We start from the raw sequence: 18,348 nt of genomic DNA, 5'->3' as shown, positions 1-18,348 counted from the left end.
AGCAGGATCTTGCTTGTCCCTCGTGGAGGTCAGGATATGCAGGCATCATGCAGGAGATCAGACAAGACTGGCTCACTCCTCCCCACCGCCTCCCCTCCTCCGCCCCTGAGTCTGGCTGGCTGTTCCCCACTCCATTCACAACTTTCCAGCCTCCCCTCCCTTCCCCTGAGGCCCATACTGAAGCACAGATAGAGTATATCCCAGCCCCCAATAGAATTAACCTATATTTAGCAACCAGTGTGAGTTTTCTAACTTGGGATTACATCAGCCCTTTTCTACAAAGATATAATGAAAACACTAGGAAGTGTTGCGCAAACAAAATTCATGCATGTCTCGAATGGCCCGGGATGGGATGGATTGGGACTCCACACTTTTATATTTTATTTATATGAAAATTGCAGTGAATTATTTGAAAGGTGCATTACATAGTCTATTTACTTCATTATTGCATATGTAGCTTTCCCTTCAAAGAGTGGATTCTTTAATATATTTAAGCATACTTTTTATTATTTCAAGGGCAAAATAAAAGAATCTCTAATAGGCCCTACTTTTGCTGCTCAGCCAGTGATGAAAGTAAAACCTTTTGGAGCTCAGCATTGTCAAAATTCTGAAAATGCCCTGAACCGAGCTCTGCCAACATGTCATCCCTCCCCCACCCCATCCATTCCTCTGAACAAAAGAGAAACAGTTTTTTCCATAATCAATTTGATTTAAACATGCCGACCAATCTCGTGTGTATTATGTATTATATAAAGAAATGTCAAATAATAACAAAAATGACTCAAACTCAAACAGGGACAATAGTAGCTGTTGGGTTTTGGTGAAGGCTAGCGTGTCACCCAAAAAAGTCATGGTGAACTTACTTACGGAGAAAGAAGAATATAAGTTTCTGTCGTCAGGAATACAGTGTTAGAACTGAAGACTTTGGGTATTGATAGAGACTGGTACAGTTGTATAAAGTGAAGATAAAGTTTCCCCTTCAGTTGTGCCCGACCCTGGGGTATCGCTGCGAGCAGTGGTTTCATAGGCAAGCCTCTTTTGTGGGTTAGTTTGCCTTTGCTTTTCCCGTTGTATATGCGGTTGTTTATTTCTTTTTGATGCAGGAAAGTAGTCAGTATCTTTGTTTTATTTATATCCATAGATTATAAATAAGGATAAGGTATTCTAGCTGGACGTCATTTTATTTTATATCAAATCTTACATATGGGGTATATTTTGAGTTGTTTTATTGTGAATAAGTTTCTTTTTTCTTTGACAAGTTGAACAATCTGTTCAATATTGTAATAAAATGAAATTAGAAAAAACAAAACATGGCATGTGACCTTTGACACACATGACATAGGTTCACCATCACTACCCTCGTCATCACTGCCCTAGCCACTCCCCACTGATTTATCTCAGCCTACTTTTGTACCCATCCCAGATCCTTCCCTGAGGTTTGGATCTCTGGAGTTTATACATGGTATGGGAAATGAATACCACTTGCCTCTGGGTGACTTTTTCAGGAAAGAATTGGGGCTGTGGGCAGGTCATATATGCAGAACGGGCTGGCTCCAAAAGGCTAGATGGCCTCTGTCGCTGGAGCGGAACACCCTTCCAACAGTAGCTGGAAATGCATCCTTTAAGCAACTTGCTTCAGGAGGAAGAGCAGCTCATTGGGAAGCAAATGAAGACGAGGTGACTCACTTTCGCACGCCCAGTCAGCTGCAGGGAGAAATGAATTGAAATGCTTCCTGTCATCCAGTATTTTTAGTGCTTGTTGAAGCAAGCCTTGTTTGTGCATATAATTGAGAGAACATGCAGAGCTTGGAGCTGGAATTAAGTAAGCTGGAATAGAAGCATGTAAAAAGAAAAGACCAAATGGGTGTGTGGTGTTGTGTCAAGAAGAATACACCTGCCCACATGAGTGCTCATTTTGTTTTTGTACAGCTCTCTAGTCAACTTAAATTTAGCACTGTGGCCCCAAAACCTGCAGTGAATTCCTTGTTAGTTGCCTCATCAAGTATACTTTACAGTGAGTCCACACGTGTCCTTTGATTTGCATAAACCCATACATTCCCAGTTGCCTGAATATATAGAGAGTTCTGATTTGTCACCCTATTTATTTTCAGGCTGTTGGCTCTTCACTGGTTCAGTCAGCAACACACCAACCATCTTTTTGCAGTTTTACACCGGCAAGGATTCGTAACACAAAGCTTTATTCTTCAGTCCTCTTCACAGCCTCTGCCCTACTTCCTCCTCCATCTTCCTTTTTCTCCTCTCCATCAGCTTTCTCCTCTTTCACCCTATAGGATCTGGTCTGCCCAGCAACAGATTACAGTGTGCCCAATGGGAAACACCAACAATGAAATAAATTACAGCTATCAAAACACAACACACCTGTTCTTCATGGGAATCTTTGCATATCCTTCAGCCTTCCTTGCTGTCTGCCATACTCATTAAGTAGAACTGGATAAAACTGCTGATGATCAGCTCCAGGTTGGGCAATTCCTGGCAGCCTGGGGAAGGTGAAGTTTAGGGAAGAGAGATACTTCAGCAGGAAATAATGTCATAGTCACACCTCCAAAGCAGCCATTTTCTCCTGAAGGACACCTCATATAGACACACATCCAAGGCAGTCATTTTCTCCTGAAGGACACCTCATATAGACACACCTCCAAAGCAGTCATTTTCTCCTGAAGGACACCTCATATAGACACACATCCAAGGTAGCCATTTTCTCCTGAAGGATAATCTCATATAGACACACATCCAAGGCAGTCATTTTCTCCTGAAGGACACCTCATATAGACACACATCCAAGGCAGCCATTTTCTCCTGAAGGACACCTCATATAGACACACATCCAAGGCAGTCATTTTCTCCTGAAGGACACCTCATATAGACACACATCCAAGGCAGCCATTTTCTCCTGAAGGATAATCTCATATAGACACATATCCAAGGCAGCCATTTTCTCCTGAAGGACACCTTATATAGGCACACCTCCAAAGCAGCCATTTTCTCTGAGGGAACTTATTTCTGTAGTTTGAGGACTGGTTGTAATTGCAGATCTCCTAACCCTCCTGGAGTTTGACAACCTTACCAATGAGTTCTATGTTATTTTGGCAACTGTCCTAGTGGAATTGCATGTTTGTAACATGATTATTTGTTCCTCATTTGCACCATGTATGCATACATACTTGACAGATGAAATAGTTTAGACTGGACATGACTAAGGGAGAGTTCTTATATTGAGATCTGCTTTTGTATGTTTCCTTATGAGTAGGAGAGGCTTGAGGATGAAGCCGGAGGCCGAGATTCTGCTACTCCTCGAGGACGGATGCATGGAGCTAAAGATTCCCACAGCTGGCCAAAGAACCCAGATGGAAACAAAGGTAAAAACCTGTCAGGTTGCAAACATGTACCTTTATGCTGTTGTGAATGGTTGGTGGAGGAGGAGGAGGTGGTCTGAGAAAATCCGCTGAGATTCTTGCCGTGGAGTGGTGGCAGACTTGGGGCTTTGAGACAGCCTACAAAGCCACGTTTCTGCTCATAGAAGGCACATCTGCCAGTGGAACAGAATTTTCCTCCCTCCCCATTTTTCACCGCAGCCCACTGAGCTTCCCGAGACGGTCCTTTTGGGGGCAAGGGCTATCAACAAGAAGAGGGGTATCTAAATTGGGAGGAGGTAATCTATTAACATCTCTTCTTCCTCCCCCCAATAGAAAACAAGCTATGAAGTTCAGTACACTGTTCTTTTTTTTAACCCCCAAACTCACAGTGCTGCTTTTTTAGAATATTTTGTGTACACAGTGAAGACCCGTGTACATGTGCAGGGGAATAAGGCAATATAGCGGCCTGTACCATTTCAGCTTGCATGTCAGGACATTCTTAACATTCCCCAATGCAAAATCACCTTATAAACAAGGGAGAAAGGTTCTAACCTGGCCCTTCACATGTAGTGCTAGTTTTCCTGTTATAGAGAATTATCAAAGTAGGGCTGTTCTGAAAGTCATAATCTAACCCTGGTAGTTAGAAACTGCACAGCCTGTTGTACTATGGAGGATCTTCTGTTTTACCACCATCTCATTCTGCAGCGTGCTGAGATCAGGCCATAATTAAAATAAATTCTACGATATGCAGTTTTGTGTTTGTGTGTGTATGTTTATTTTTGTCAGATTCACATAGATTGTATGCAGTTTTAATATAAATTGCCTAGATATCTTTGAGCATGTATGTGTGTAGTCCATTGTTGCTGCAGCATCTCATCCTGTGGTATATTGTGCTTCCAAGAATCTCCAGATCCTTGGAGAGAAATTTCAGGATAACTGGCAGGCTGCTAGAGGAAGGTGAGGAAAGGACCACAATGCCACCTCCTTCTGTGAATTCTTCTACTGGATACAAGGCTTCATTTATTTGCTTCATTTGTACCTTATTTTTCACCCCACTGGGGACCCAAACTATACTTGCTCCCAACGTAAGGCTGAACATGGTTAGCTACAAACTATAGTTTGCAACTATGATGAGAACCAGTACTGCAAACTCTGGTCTGAGGTAATAATCATTAAACACTAACTAATGTTAGCTTTGAAAAGAGGGTTCGTGAGGATTTGCAGGAAAGGGAAAGCAGTTCCGAAGCTCATGTAGCACCCCAGTCATCTATCCATGATTAGTCGATCAGAAACCAGAGGCGAACCAAGGGTAAATGGCGCCCCCTGCAGGGCTCCGCCCCCTCACTGCTGCCCTGCCCCGTGCCTGGGGGCGGGATGGGGCTCTGCCCCCCTCCCAGCCGGCAGCCTGCAGTCCCTTATGCTCTCCCCTCCAGGGAGCCCAGAAAAGACTGCGGTCCCTGGCCTTGGAGAGCTGCTTTTATAAGCACTGAGGCCAGGTGGTGGGACTCAGGGTGCAGGGCCATGCCCCCACCCCTGGGGACTTGGCCACATCTTCCCAAGCCCCACTCCCTGGGGCATTGCCACACTTCTCCAAGCCCCACTCCACCTCCACAAGCCCCACCCTCGAGGCCAGGGATCGCAGTCTCTTCTGGCCTGCCCAGAGGGGAGGACAGAAGGGGCTGCCAACTGGGATTCCAGCCGGTGGGGCGGAGCAGGGGGGCGAGCAGGGTGCCCTCAAGTCTGCCCATGTCGAGGATAGGGTCATGGGTGTTTGGAAATGACCAGGCAGCAGGAAGTCCTGCTGAGGCCAGGTGGTGGGACTCAGGGTGCAGGAAGTCCTGCTGCCTCATTGTCTTCAAGCGCCCTCGACCCTGCCCATGTGTCATCGACATGGGCAGGGTCGAGGGCACCCAGCTCTGCCCCACTGCCGTCTTCCTGGTCTCGTGTGTCAAAACAGGGGCGATTTTGTGCCCCCACGTGAACAGAAATGTGGCGCCTGGGAACAAGGGACACCCCTTGTCCCTAGGCAAATACGCCACTGCATTATACCTATACAAGGACTCAGCCCTTGCATAGTATGAAATCTCCTGAGATCATAAATTGAATGGAAATTACACAAGGTCCTGGACTGGTAATCATATTCAGCAAAGTACCTCCATTCCTGAAATCCTCCAATCCTGTTCCTGAGGTTCCACTGGGTACATAATCCATGATGTAATTGCTGAAAAAGAATGCTGCGTTTTGTTCTCTTAACAGGGATAGGCCACAAGCAGCATATTAATTCAGTTCTTTCCCATTGATTTCCTGTCAATTTCTGTGTCAATCTCAAGGAGCCAGTTGTAAGTCTCGATCCAAATACCTCAAGTAGATACTTTTTTGCTTTTAATTTTATTTGCTACTTTGATAAATTTGCTTTGCATTATCCTGCATGCAAAAAAGGGGCTGAATTACCTAAATGAGACAATAATGGCATAGGATTCAGCAAGTAATTGCTGAGATCTCTTATGCAACCATAATGTTCTGCTGAAAGAGGTTGAGGTCCAGGAGTCAAGGCAGGAGCCAAGTTAACTGGAACCGGAGCCAGCAGTTCTGTAGTTTGGATATAGTTCTAGCAAAGGCTTAGGGTGAAGCACAGCTTTAAATACTCTTGTGAGGAAGTGGAATGCAAGCCCGCCCTTCCAGGAGCAAGCTACTCAAATGTGCCAGGCCTGCTTATGGCAGCATGGCTGGGGTGGTTCTTGGCTTTGGGTGGCTTTGGGGGAGAGACATCAGGTGGTGCGATCAGCATTAGGGTGGAGGGTTCAGGGTCCGAGTCTGAATGTAGGACTGTATCCCAGTGCGAGAGTGTTGACACAGATTCCCAGGTCTCCTCTTGCACAACAAAGGAAGTCCCTGGAAGGATCTCAACTACTTCCTCCTGTGGTAGAGTCAGGGGCTCAGTCCCTTCCTCATCTGAGTCTTTGCTTTCTTTCTGACAAGGGAGAGCCAAAACTCCCATCTGTGACCCATAACGACTTGTGCAGCACCTCGGAATACAGCGGGCTTCCAGTGTTTGTGCCAAAGGTTATTTGCATAAACTGTCTTTGGCAACTGCAGTTTTAAGCCAACCTTGTCCAACAATTAGGACCTCTTGGTTCAAGTCGATCCACAGATAATAAGCATGGAATGAGCCTCACAAACAAGATGCAGATCTTTGCCTGAGACCGTGCATCTCTTCTGAACTCCCGGGCTGGGGAGGTTCCACTCCAGTGTCCAACTCCGGTATCAGCAACCTCTTGTCACTGAAGAGCTGAGCTGCATCGGTTTTCAGAGCAAGAGATCAATAAAGAGCCAGTAACAGAAAAGTCCATTTCACCATAACTTTGAGCGTATATGGCTTCGAACATGGAACCCATTCGGCAACTGACATGATTGATATTAATAATCCATAAAGGTTTTTTTACCAGTAGAAACGATGGTTTATATTCCGATTCGGAGGTGCTCACTGAGACCAGGGGTAGGGGAGACCCTGCGGGCTCTCCAGATGTTCAGGAACTACAATTCCCATCAGCCCCTAATAAGGCCTTGGCCAATTGGGCTGGTATGGGAATTGGGCAAAATGATAGGAAGTGGGCTGATTCAGAGATTGCTAGTTCCCTGAACATCTGGAGAGGCGGAGGGATTCCACTACCTGCTCCTAGACCTTGGTCCCAACTCCAACCATGATTTGTTTTTCAATTTGCACTGGCATAAATTTGCACATGGATCACAACTGGATTACTAGCAGTTATTAACATCTATAACAGGGAGGCCAAACTCAACTCTTGAGCCACATTTGCCACTTAATGTGTGGCTTGCGGCCAGGGAGGCTGGTCAGGGGAGTGAGCCTCTTCCTCCGCAGATCTGTCTCCCTCTATGCCCATTCTTTCCTCTGGCAGCACTGCTGTACTTTGCTATGAAACAGCAAGGCTAGGGAAGAAGAAAAAGAGTTGGATTTATATCCCCCCTTTCTCTCCTATAAGGAGACTCAAAGGAGCTGACAATCTCCTTTCTCTCCCACCCCCACAACAAACACCCTGTGAGGTAGGTGGGGCTGAGAGAGCTCTGAAGAACTGTGACTAGCCCAAGGTCACCCAGCTGGCATGTGGTGGTGTGCACAAGCTAATCTAGTTCACAAGATAAGCTTCCACAGCTCAAGTGGCAGAGCGGGGAATTAAACCCAGTTCTCCTGATAAAAGTTCACCTGCTCTTAACCACTACATCACACTGGCGTCTGAGGTAGAAGTGCCTATTTCACAGAAATTGATACAGTCAGCTGACAGCAATTTATAAAATTGACTCTTCAGCCAGCTAGTGACCTGGGTGAAATCTGGACTGAGAGGACCATTTCAGGCCAGGGAAACAGCATTTGGGGTAAGTCTAAACTCCCCTTTTTTTCTCCCCACCCCACCCCCGCCACATCTGCCAGGGTCTCAATGCAAATTAGGCTCCCAAGGACCCCAAAATTAAGTTTTTAAAAAAAAAATGCTGGGAGGGTGGAACACAAAGACTTCTCAGCATGTCTGGTTTCATCCTGAGGCCACAACCCAAAGACCTAACAACTATTATAAGCAACTGTTACATGTACTCGGTGAGCTTTTGACTTTCTGTGTGTGTGAAACAGCAGACTCCTGAGTTTTAAAAGTGGTTTACCATATAGCATATGTAGGTAGAGGGACTGGTGTTTGAAAAATACAATCCCCAAGTTCCTGATGGACACAGAAAAAATCCTAGCAGCCATCTTCTAAGACCGTGGTGGCGAACCTTTGGCACTCCAGATGTTATGGACTACAATTCCCGTATCAAGCCCCTACTGGCGTGGCATGGGTCCAAGTTCTTGAGGGGCTGCATGGGAATGTGTAATCCCTAACCTATCTAAGTGCCAGAAGACTCTCCTATCCACTATTCAAGCTATGTAGCCAAATTAAGTCCAATTGTAAGCCACTTTGAAATCGTCCTTACAAGGTGAGAGGGAACAGAACAGGAGGGATAAAAACTCCTACTCTCCTTCTTCAAATTGAATTTATTCCCATCTTTGCTGCTCATTCTAATATTTTCAAAACAATTTAGCAGATGCTATGTACAGAAACAAGATGCAAACAGAAATTAATTCTAAAAATATCCTGGCAGAAAAAGTGTTCCTTGGAAACAGCAATCTCTGGCTATCTTTGCAGAGCCCTTTTCCTGGTGTTTAAAAACCATAGAGCAGGGGTCTCCAATGTTTTTGAGCCTGCAGGCGCACTTGGAATTCTGGCACGGTCACCAGGTGGAGGCAGCTTAGCAACAACATGGCTGCCGCAGGGGGTGGAGCCTGCCGCAAGATGATTACCCCGGCTTAACTTCAGTAACACAGCGCAGATCCTTCCACTGTGGTGGCAGCTACTGCCAAAGCAACATTTTAAAAAATCCTCACTGACAATGAAATCTCCAATAGTCAATCAGAAACCTTGCTCACAGCAAAAGATGGAGACTCACAATGTTTCTACTAGTAGCAATAGCCAGTAACTCTAATTTCCGCATGCATTTTTTTCCCTCCCTGTTCCGAGACCAGGAATACTTGGAGTTTTTGTAGCCAAGAGAAGTACCAAAACCCAGCAACATCTGGTTTTGCCCTTTTGTTTTTTTATTTTTTGGCTTGAGTCTCATTGAATGTGAATAGGCCAAAATTACATTCATGAATTAATTATTAAATGTGTATTCCTTCCCTGTTTATAGAAAAGGTTTATAACAGAACGTGCATGTAGGATAAAAGAATTGTGTGATATTTGCGTCACGTCTTGTGGCTCTCGACCTCTGAAAGTGTGGCTCCTTATATTGAACAGGGGTTTGATTCCACTTCCCTGCTCTATAATTCTCTCTTTCTAATACCTGTAGTTTCAGGGGAGGGAGAAAGCACACCAACCAATTCTCTGAACACACTGGTTCTGCAGATTCCTAACATCCAAGCTATCCTTTTTTTGAATATTTTTTTGATAAACTTGCTTTGGAGTCCACTTCCCAAGCAGGAATGCAGAATTGCGGAAACACATCCTAAGTTCACCAGATGAAAGCCTGTGCCACTCGAGGTGGAGGGAGTGGGGAATCAGAGCCCTATTCCATCAGTTTAAGAATTCAACGTGACAGGTGACAGGTTCCATTGTGCCAAGTTACAACTTCCCCATGGCAGTGACCCATCTGCTCTGAGCATAACCCCTCCAAGGGGAAAACATCAAAGCCGTTCTACTTTGAAAGCTTGGAATGTGCCTAGGCATCTTTATCTATGCGTTTAAGATTCAAGAATTCACAATATGCCGAATAAATCAGCACAAGATTTGTTCTGGAGGTAGTGTGGGGAGAGAGAAAAAATTATGCCCTGCTTTCTATGTTGGGGATCTAAATCAACTTCCCAACAAAGTTCCTCCCTCCCTTTTTTAATCCCGATTGTAACAACCTTGTGAAGTAGGTTAAGGAAAAGGAGAGTGTGACTGACCCAAAATCACTCAGAGAGCTTCTGTGGCAGAGCCGTGAGAGTTTGGAAGACTTCAGTCTCCCAGGCCCTATTATTACAAAAGAGCTTACTTTACTACTGGAGGCAGGTTCAAAAGCTCTCTCCAGACTACAGCTCTCCCCATTCATTTTGCTCCCTTTATATATTCCAGCACTATGCCACTTGGTTGGCTCTCCTTTCTGGTAGCACTGTCTTCAAATTTTGCACTGAGCTCCTTGGCAAGGCCATTAGATTGAGATCATACATGGAAAGGCATTTGGAGGGTTTCATCCAGCATCTACTTTGATGACCCCAGCTCTGTACTCCATTCATCAAGCCCCCCAAAATTGCCATGCCTGTCATGGGCCCTTGCAGCGACGCTGTGGTCAGGTGGTTGTAGGAAAACCCTCGGAAGTTAAATCCAAGCAAGGTAGGGGTGCAGTCTTTTGGAGAGAATTAATGCTGTAGAGCACAGGTGTCAAACTCATGCCCCTCCAGATGTTATGGACTACAGTTCCCATCATCCCCCTTCTAGCATCATGCTGGCAGGGGATGATGGGAACTGTAGTCCATAACATCTGGAGGGCGGCGAGTTTGACACCTATGCTGTAGAGGTCATCGCACTGCCTACTCAGATGGCTTGAGCCTCTCTAGCATAGGTGTCCCAGTCCTCCTACTGGAGAAACAGGAGTGAGTCTTTTCGGCTGCATTTAGCACCTCTTGCCATCCATGCCAAGCTAACCTCAAGGCCTGGCTACTGCAGCACACTCTGCATGGGGCTGCCCTTGAAGGCAATTTGGGAAACACAGTTGGTCTGCTCTAAAAAATTTGTTTTGGTCAAATTGAATTGCTTTGTCAATGTAATGCCTGTACCAAAGACATTGCAATGGAAACTTACTCATTTCTAGGTTGAGTTCAAGGTGCTTGCAAGCCCCTTCATGATCCTCACCGTCCCCCCCCCCCCCCCCCCCCATATGAGGCTTCCTTGTGCAGCCCTTTTGCACTCAACACAGCAAAGCCTTTTTTGGTGAGGGATTTCCCCTCCAGGTGAATCAGTTTGCCGCTATCGGGTCTTTTGGCGTGGTTACCCCAACATTGTGGGATCATCTGCTAGTTCAGGTTCAAATATGCCTGTTCTTCCCGGTGGTTGGTCTTTTTTTTAACTCTGTAAAATAGAACTTCTTAAAGAAGCTTTTGAAGGCATTTAAAGGGCATGTGTCAATCAGTTGAGCTGCCTAGTCAAGTTGACGGATAATCTTCATTGCATGTGCAGGCTTGCAGCCACCAGAGGATTTTGGTGAATGGAAGGAAATCCTTTCTTCCTTTGGTGAATGGAAAGGAACTCCTTTCTTCCCTCTGCAGTCCAAAACAGGTGATTCTCTCCAGAACCCTCCCCTCCCCCCCCCCCCACACCAGTTATATGAAGTATTCAGGATGGCGGAAATTTGCAAAGTACATCCTTTCTTGTTATCTTGTTTGCATAATATTTTTGCTTTTATGAATATGATAATGTAATGTGTCGAGCCTCTTCTTAAGTCTCCCTGGCTCTCCGTTGGGGGAAAAGGCAGGATAATGGTTCGTAAATAACTTCGGTGCCACAAAGGCCAAATAGCCTGCCACCACCTGTCACAACGCTGGTTTTGCCCCGAATGCAGACAGCAAACCGATGCACCAAACTGCAGTCCCTGTGTGTCTCCCTGCCTCATCTTCCTGGAATCCTGATTACCAATTGAAATTAGCGGGACTTAAGCAACACATTTGTTTTCACGTTGCATCCAAGAGATCTTTATAAGGTATCATGGTTGCACAATAAAACACACCCAACTTTGGGGGGGGGGGGGAGGAGAGAGCTCAGTGATAAAATGAGATTTGTAGAGAGATTCTTCCGTTATGCAGTTTTAAACCTCTTAAAGAGTGCTAGTGTTTAAACAAGAAGATGTTGGCATGCCCTCCTTAGCGCATATAGAAAATATTCTCCAGCGTGCATCCAATTCAAAACATTGTAAGAAGCCTAAATAAATTGCTCAGTGTTGTCATGAACCTGTATCGTTCGGGGGGAGGAATGTGGACTAATAAAAGGAAACATTTCTTCACGCAACGCACGATTGGTGTTTGAAATATGCTGCCACAGGAGGTGGTGATGACCACTAACCTGGATAGCTTTAAAAGGGGCTTGGACAGATTTATGGAGGAGAAGTCGATCTATGGCTACCAATCTTGATCCTCATTGATCTGAGATTGCAAATGCCGTAGGAGACCAAATGCTTGGGAGCAGCAGCAGTAGCAGGTCATTGCTTTCACATCCTGCATGTGAGCTCCCAAAGGCACCTGGTGGGCCACTGCGAGTAGCAGAGTGCTGGACTAGATGGACTCTGGTCTGATCCAGCAGGCTCCTTCTTATGTTCTTAACCCCCTCCCTGCCCACAAAAGCCCTGCATGTTATCTATCAAGCAAGCATCATAGTATACCATGTTTTTTTCTTTGCATGTTTACTCCAATGACTTTATAATTTACTACAACTTAGGGAAGGGCAAGCGAGAGAGAGGCTTTTCTGTAATGATTGCTTGAAGATAATTTTGTGGTCCGTGGATGCTTTCCAATAATTATCTAAAGTGCAGCAGATGCTGGAGAACTGAGTACTGCTATTGCAGCCCAAACATGCAGGTTTCAGACTTGGAATGATCGAATCTGGACTCGTCCACTTCCACTTTCTCCAATTAAGTCCTCAAAATATTTCTCAGCAGGTCCGTGCATGTAATCTTCTTTACTGCAGTCTTGCAAACAAGTACACCAAAATTATGAGCCAACAACCAGCCAGCCCACTGTCCCACAGCTTAAAAGAAAAGCAAACACGTTTGTTAAGTTTCCTGGGGGGATTCTTCCAGGCCGCAGGTAGCTACGCCAGTTACCTTTGGCCGGTGCATTTCTACCAAAAGAAAGAAGGAACACCATGTGCTGTATCAGAGTTGCCCAAAGGCCAGAAGTCATAAAGACATCTTTATTAGTTTGTCTAATCAGCTTTGTTGTCCAATTCGGTAGGACAGACTGTTTGCATTCTGTTTGGGGAAATATTCTGTCTGAGGTCATCCTTTTTCTTTGTGTGCCCCCCCCCCCCCGCCCGCCCGTTGGCACAGCGTCCATTTGGCAAGGCGGCTGCTGCAGCTAGAGAAGCAGAACTCCCTCCTTGCAAAAGACCTGGAGCATCAGAAGGAACAAGTAACCCAGATTTCACAAGAGGTAGGAGACCTGCTTCCCGAATAAAAGAATAAAAATACATAATGAAGCCCCATGTCATTAATGGGCGGCCTCTTATACTTCTAAGCCGTATTTAACGGGTTTTTTCATTACCTTTATTAGGCATAGATAAAACAACAGACTAACAACAGCATCAATGTATTTCTTATGATTTGATCATTTGGGGAAAATGCGTTCACGCTCGCGTTTTTCCAAGCCATTTGTGCCATTTTAGAGTCGAGATCAAAAGGCAGATTACTTTACAGACTAAACAAAAAGTGCAGACGAGACAGATAAGTCTCTGTTTTCTGAACAGGCAAAGAACTAGCAAAACTGGTTCACGGTTCTTGAGGTATTTTATGTTTTTCATGCACCACCTCTCCTTTTTTATCCAGTTGCTTTAGATTCCTTATCTGCTGGGATGTATTTACCTGAAAACTCGCCAGTTTTCCTAGGCTGCCCAGTCGTCCTGGGCTGTTCAGCATGCAAAGCTCATCAACTTCTTACATCACTAAAAGAAAAGCAAAAAGCAAAATTCATTTGTTTTGGTTTTTTTAATCTGAATTTTGTAGACCATCTGTGGAGAGTGGTTTGATTGACGCATGGAAAATGTGTGATAAAGTACAATATAATAATAACGGGAAGGGAACTTGAGGGTCATCTAGTCCACCCCTGCACAACACAGGGAATGCACAACGACCTTCCCCTCTACCCACCCAGTGACCCTGCTGTGTGTCCAGAGGTACAATACAGCATCAGTTCAAAAGACGAGTGGAAGCAGATTTTTCCACCTCTCCCTTCCTTCATCAGTCACTTGTGAACCACTAAAAGGCCATGCTAACAATTAGGCAACACACATCACCCCAAATGCTGGGGACACACTGCATGCTTCTGAGGCTCGCAGGTGGCTCCTGAGGGAGGAAGAGGACATCTATTTTTGATCTCCTCTGCTTACAGTGTAGCCCAAGTTATCTATAGAGAATTTTCTTCAGAAACTTCAGTGTAGCTGTTAAATAACATGTTCTCTGTTCAGCAATCCCTCTCCGTGATGGCAAGCAGGCTTTTCTGTCACCTGCCATACTATGTCAGAAATGCAAAGGGGGCCACAGGCTGAAAAATGGTTGAGGACTTCACCTCGTTAAGTGCTGCCACAGTATGGTGGGGCACAGCCCCAAAATGGCTGCTACAGCAGGCAGGGCCAGAGATAAAATGGCTGCCACAGCTTACTTTCAGTCACACAGTACAGATCCTTGTGCTGCAGTGGCGTCAAACTTGTGGCCCTCCAGATGTTATGGACTACAGTTCCCATCATCCCCTGCCAGCATCATGCTGGCAGGGGATGATGGGAACTGTAGTCCATAACATCTGGAGGGCCACAAGTTTGACACCTGTGCAAGTTTAGCATGTGGCACAACAGCTAAAGAAAGTGACATGCCCAGGGTGCCCCAAAGAGGGCAAGCTGGCTGTGGAGAAAGGGGGATAGAATCACTTCTGCCCTACTGTGGCCAGCTTGCTGTGGTTAGCTACCATAGTGATTGATTTTTTTTACCAAAGGGGGTGCCCCCATCCCCCATTGATTCCAATGGGAGCTAATAGAAGATGGAGGCTACACTTTTGAGGGTCCATAACTTTGGACCCCCTAGAACCAAACATCACCAAACCTGGGTGGTATCATCAGGATAGTCTCTTAAAGATACCCTGAAATTTTGGTGCTGCTAGCTTAATAATTGCACCCCTGACAGCAGGCACCCCCCCCCCCAATTTTCCCAGATTCTCCTTTTAAATTGATGGATTTAGAGGGAGAATCTAAGGTCCTCAGTTTAAACATTGAAAGTGATGCTGTTTCAGGGTGGGGGAGAATCCACCCAGTATCACTTCCAATGTGATACTCCCCCCAGATGTGATACTCCCCCCAGATTCTCCTTGAAGGTCAATTTAAAAGGAGAATCTGAGCTCCCAAGTTTAAACACTATTAAAAGTGATGCTGTTTGCCGGTTGATTCCAGCATCACAGTGGCCGCCCATGTGGGGGGGAGGGTGCAAAACTCAGATTTTGCACCGGGCTCCATTTTCCCTAGCTACACCTCTGCCCGGAGGGGAGGGCAGAAGGGACTGCCGGCTGGGAGCCCAGTCGATGGGGGCGGGGGCAGGGGAGTCTGCTGTCCCTGTCCTCGGAGAGCTGCTTTTAGAAGCACTGAGGCCGTGGGCGGGGCTTGGGGAGGCATGGCCACGCCCCCAGAGCCGGGTGGGGGCATGGCCCCACCCCAACCCCCCCATAAAAAATCTATACCTACATCACTGTTTAGTTCTCTTCCTGAGCGAGGCCTACAGTTGCTCATCCTCCCTCCGTCAGTTGCAGCTTCAAGGTGTGAACAGCCTGCCCAGCCACAAGCCCTGCTGGTCAGTGGACTTGCCCACGTTCCTGGACCCTGTGGCAGATACCAAACTGGGGAGTAGTATTCAGAAGAGCCACAGGTGGCCTTTCAAAAAGCCACAGGTGGCTCCTGAGGCCCTGAATTAGTCTAAGCTGCCGCTGGGAATTCTTCCTCTCCCAGTCTCAGGATTTGTTAAAATATTATTGTTTTCATATGTGTAAAGGTTTGGATGGTGTTGCCAATGCAGTTGCCAATGCAGGATCATAAACAGTGGGGCTTCCATCAGATAGGTTTCCCCGCAGTTTCCCTGCCCCAGTTGACCGTCAGAGGCCCTTCCCTAGGCCATTGTGGCTTTTTTTAAAAAAAATCAGCAATTCATTATCGATATCACATTATAACAATAGGTGTGACAGGTTTTCAAACTTCCCAGGTTTCATTTTGAAAATAAAAGAAAGTCTGTCGCCTATTCCATGTCAAGAGATGCCTTTCCCTTTATATCTGCACAATGAAAGAAGCTAGGGACTTTTTTGTCATTAAAGTTGGAAAGTCAGAGGACCACTTGCACATATTGTCGTACCTGGCTTTTGCCACCTCTGTGCAGCTCATGTCACACCCTAATCTATAATCAAATAAACCCAGATTATCCAAATCCAAACCAGTTTTGCTCATTATAGTGTTAATGGGACTCTAAGATTCTGTCTACCTATTTTGGCTTAACTGATCTCTGAATTGGAGTGCAGGAGGAATTTGTTAATGCGCTGTATTTAGTCTCTGGAGTGGAAGCACATACATTTTTCTGATTAAATTTTCTGGGGGTTGTGAGAGAACTCAAAACTAATGGTGCCGAATTGTGGGTATGAAGACTGATTTCTGGATAGCGTTGCTTGTTATTTATATTGTTCATTTATAGTCATCTTTCATGCTGAGATCTAAGGCAGATTACAAGCTGAAGCAATGCAATCAGGTTGCATAAGGCAACATATCAAGAATGTAATAGGACTAGGAACTGCAGAAATGGAGAGCGACCAAACAACAAACTATCAAAGGCAAGGAATACAATAACAATGCTGACAGTGGATCACTATATAGATAGTGCAGTAAAAGACAGGGGGATGCTACAGTAATCACAGCTGTAGACTACAGTCCATTTCTGTTGTAAAAGGGCTAAAATCTGCATACTGCACACAAAGCTGGTAACATTTATTTACATCATTAGCCCCGTGCCTGCCTCCCTGAGACTCAAAGCAAGTTTACAAAATACAGAAAACAATGTGATCAGATGGCACAAAATGTCCAGTCACAATTCGTTAGGACTGGACTCATGAAAACTGGGAAACATGGCAAAAAGAAAAGTGTCTAAGGAATAAATATATCACAAACAAGGCCAAGAATGGATTATAAAGATATGAGGCAATGCCGTAAAACTATATTGTATATACCAAAAGCATTGCAATAGACTGCCATCCTACCCTCTATAAAAGCAATTCTGATCTCTTTAGCAAAGTACCATTCTGTTCATTCCTGTTGTGTCGTATTCATGTCTTAAAAGTATTTTATTCATTGCAAAACAGAAAATATTCCATGGGGTTTTTTTTTTCCGACTTGAAGTGTGGGGGCGGGAGGCTCGCAAAAAAAAGGCATATTTCTGATTTTTTATGGGGCTCAGAATACTTTTTTTCCATTGGCAAGGAAACCAAAGGCGTTATGTGATATAAATATAATATAGAAAAATTGTCAAGGCACAATTGAACAGAATGAGCATACGTGGTCTTTTCTGCCTCTGAATGCAACATTTAAGGGCATTCCAGTTAGCAATTGCTTACTAAATTTGACAGTTTCAATGAACTGCACAGGTTTGAAATGTTCGAAGAAATGAAACCTTGAAAGGACCAAGATTAACATCTACTGCACTGATTGCTCTCTAAATAACTACCTGTACATTTAAGGAGCGTTGGTATATGTATAAGTCTCAGAGAGACGGCACAACAAGAAACAAAAGGATCTTTATAAGAATAAAAAGCATCTTAGTTGAATGTTGGAGGTGACAAGAGCCTTATGGTTCACTCTGAACCTCTTGTAAATGTAGAATTTAAGATTAATCACAGGTTTATTCTTTTTTAAAAAAATGTAAAAGTAACATAAAGTTCTCTTTCCTATCATGTAATGAATTGTATTCCTCCCCCCACTCCCCACCCCAGCTGGACAGAGCAAATTCCTTGTTGAATCAAGTCCAGCAGCCTTATAGATACCTGATTGAATCTGTGCAGCAGAGAGACTCTCAAATACTTTTGCATAGAGAACACATTACACAACTTGAGGAGGATGTGAGGTAAGTGTCACACGTTTTTCTTTTTGTTTGTTTAGTGGCCTCTTAGCACTCTATTTACCTCCTCCCGTTTTAATGGCAGGACATCTTCTGCTTGCTTGTGAGCAAAGTTTATATTCAGCTGAAGCCATTTATGCACTTGTGGTCTGATTCGCATTGAGCACACAATCCCTTTGGGTTGTTGTACCCTCTCCCAAACTCACCACGCCTCCAATCAGAGAATCTCCACAGTTTCTAAAATCTCTGACAGCACAACTTTTCCTTTCACTTTGCAGGGAAAGCAAAGGGAGACAGCATTCGTTTGGCTTGCATTGGGTTTTCTTGCTCCTCCCTGCCTTCCCTCACCCATCCAACAGCAGTTCCTTCGACTCTGGGGTGCAATTCAGAGCGATCGGAAGAACTTTCAATGTATTGTCGAAAGCTTTCATAGCTGGAATCACTAGAATGTTGTGGGTTTTCCGAGTTGTATGGCCATGTTCCAGTAGTATTTTTTCCTGACGGATCCTCTGAAGATGCCAGCAACATATGCAGGAGAAATGTCAGAAGAAAATACTAC

The 18,348-nt window shown here is 45.0% G+C and overlaps 1 protein-coding gene across 1 annotated transcript in view; it reads left to right on the top strand.

Annotated features, from left to right (window-relative positions):
* PIBF1 (progesterone immunomodulatory binding factor 1) overlaps positions 1 to 18,348 on the top strand; it is a 121,534-nt gene that overhangs the window by 77,233 nt on the left and 25,953 nt on the right. Inside the window, exons 13-16 of the mRNA XM_048494119.1 lie at positions 2,112 to 2,184; positions 3,339 to 3,377; positions 12,993 to 13,095; positions 17,665 to 17,795. Of these exons, the coding sequence (XP_048350076.1) occupies positions 2,112 to 2,184; positions 3,339 to 3,377; positions 12,993 to 13,095; positions 17,665 to 17,795 (346 nt within the window). The remainder of the gene's footprint in view (positions 1 to 2,111; positions 2,185 to 3,338; positions 3,378 to 12,992; positions 13,096 to 17,664; positions 17,796 to 18,348) is intronic.

This window comes from Sphaerodactylus townsendi, linkage group LG04 (genome assembly GCF_021028975.2).
Source record: "Sphaerodactylus townsendi isolate TG3544 linkage group LG04, MPM_Stown_v2.3, whole genome shotgun sequence".
NCBI lineage: Eukaryota > Metazoa > Chordata > Lepidosauria > Squamata > Sphaerodactylidae > Sphaerodactylus > Sphaerodactylus townsendi.
This window is presented reverse-complemented; position numbering and strand designations above follow the sequence as displayed.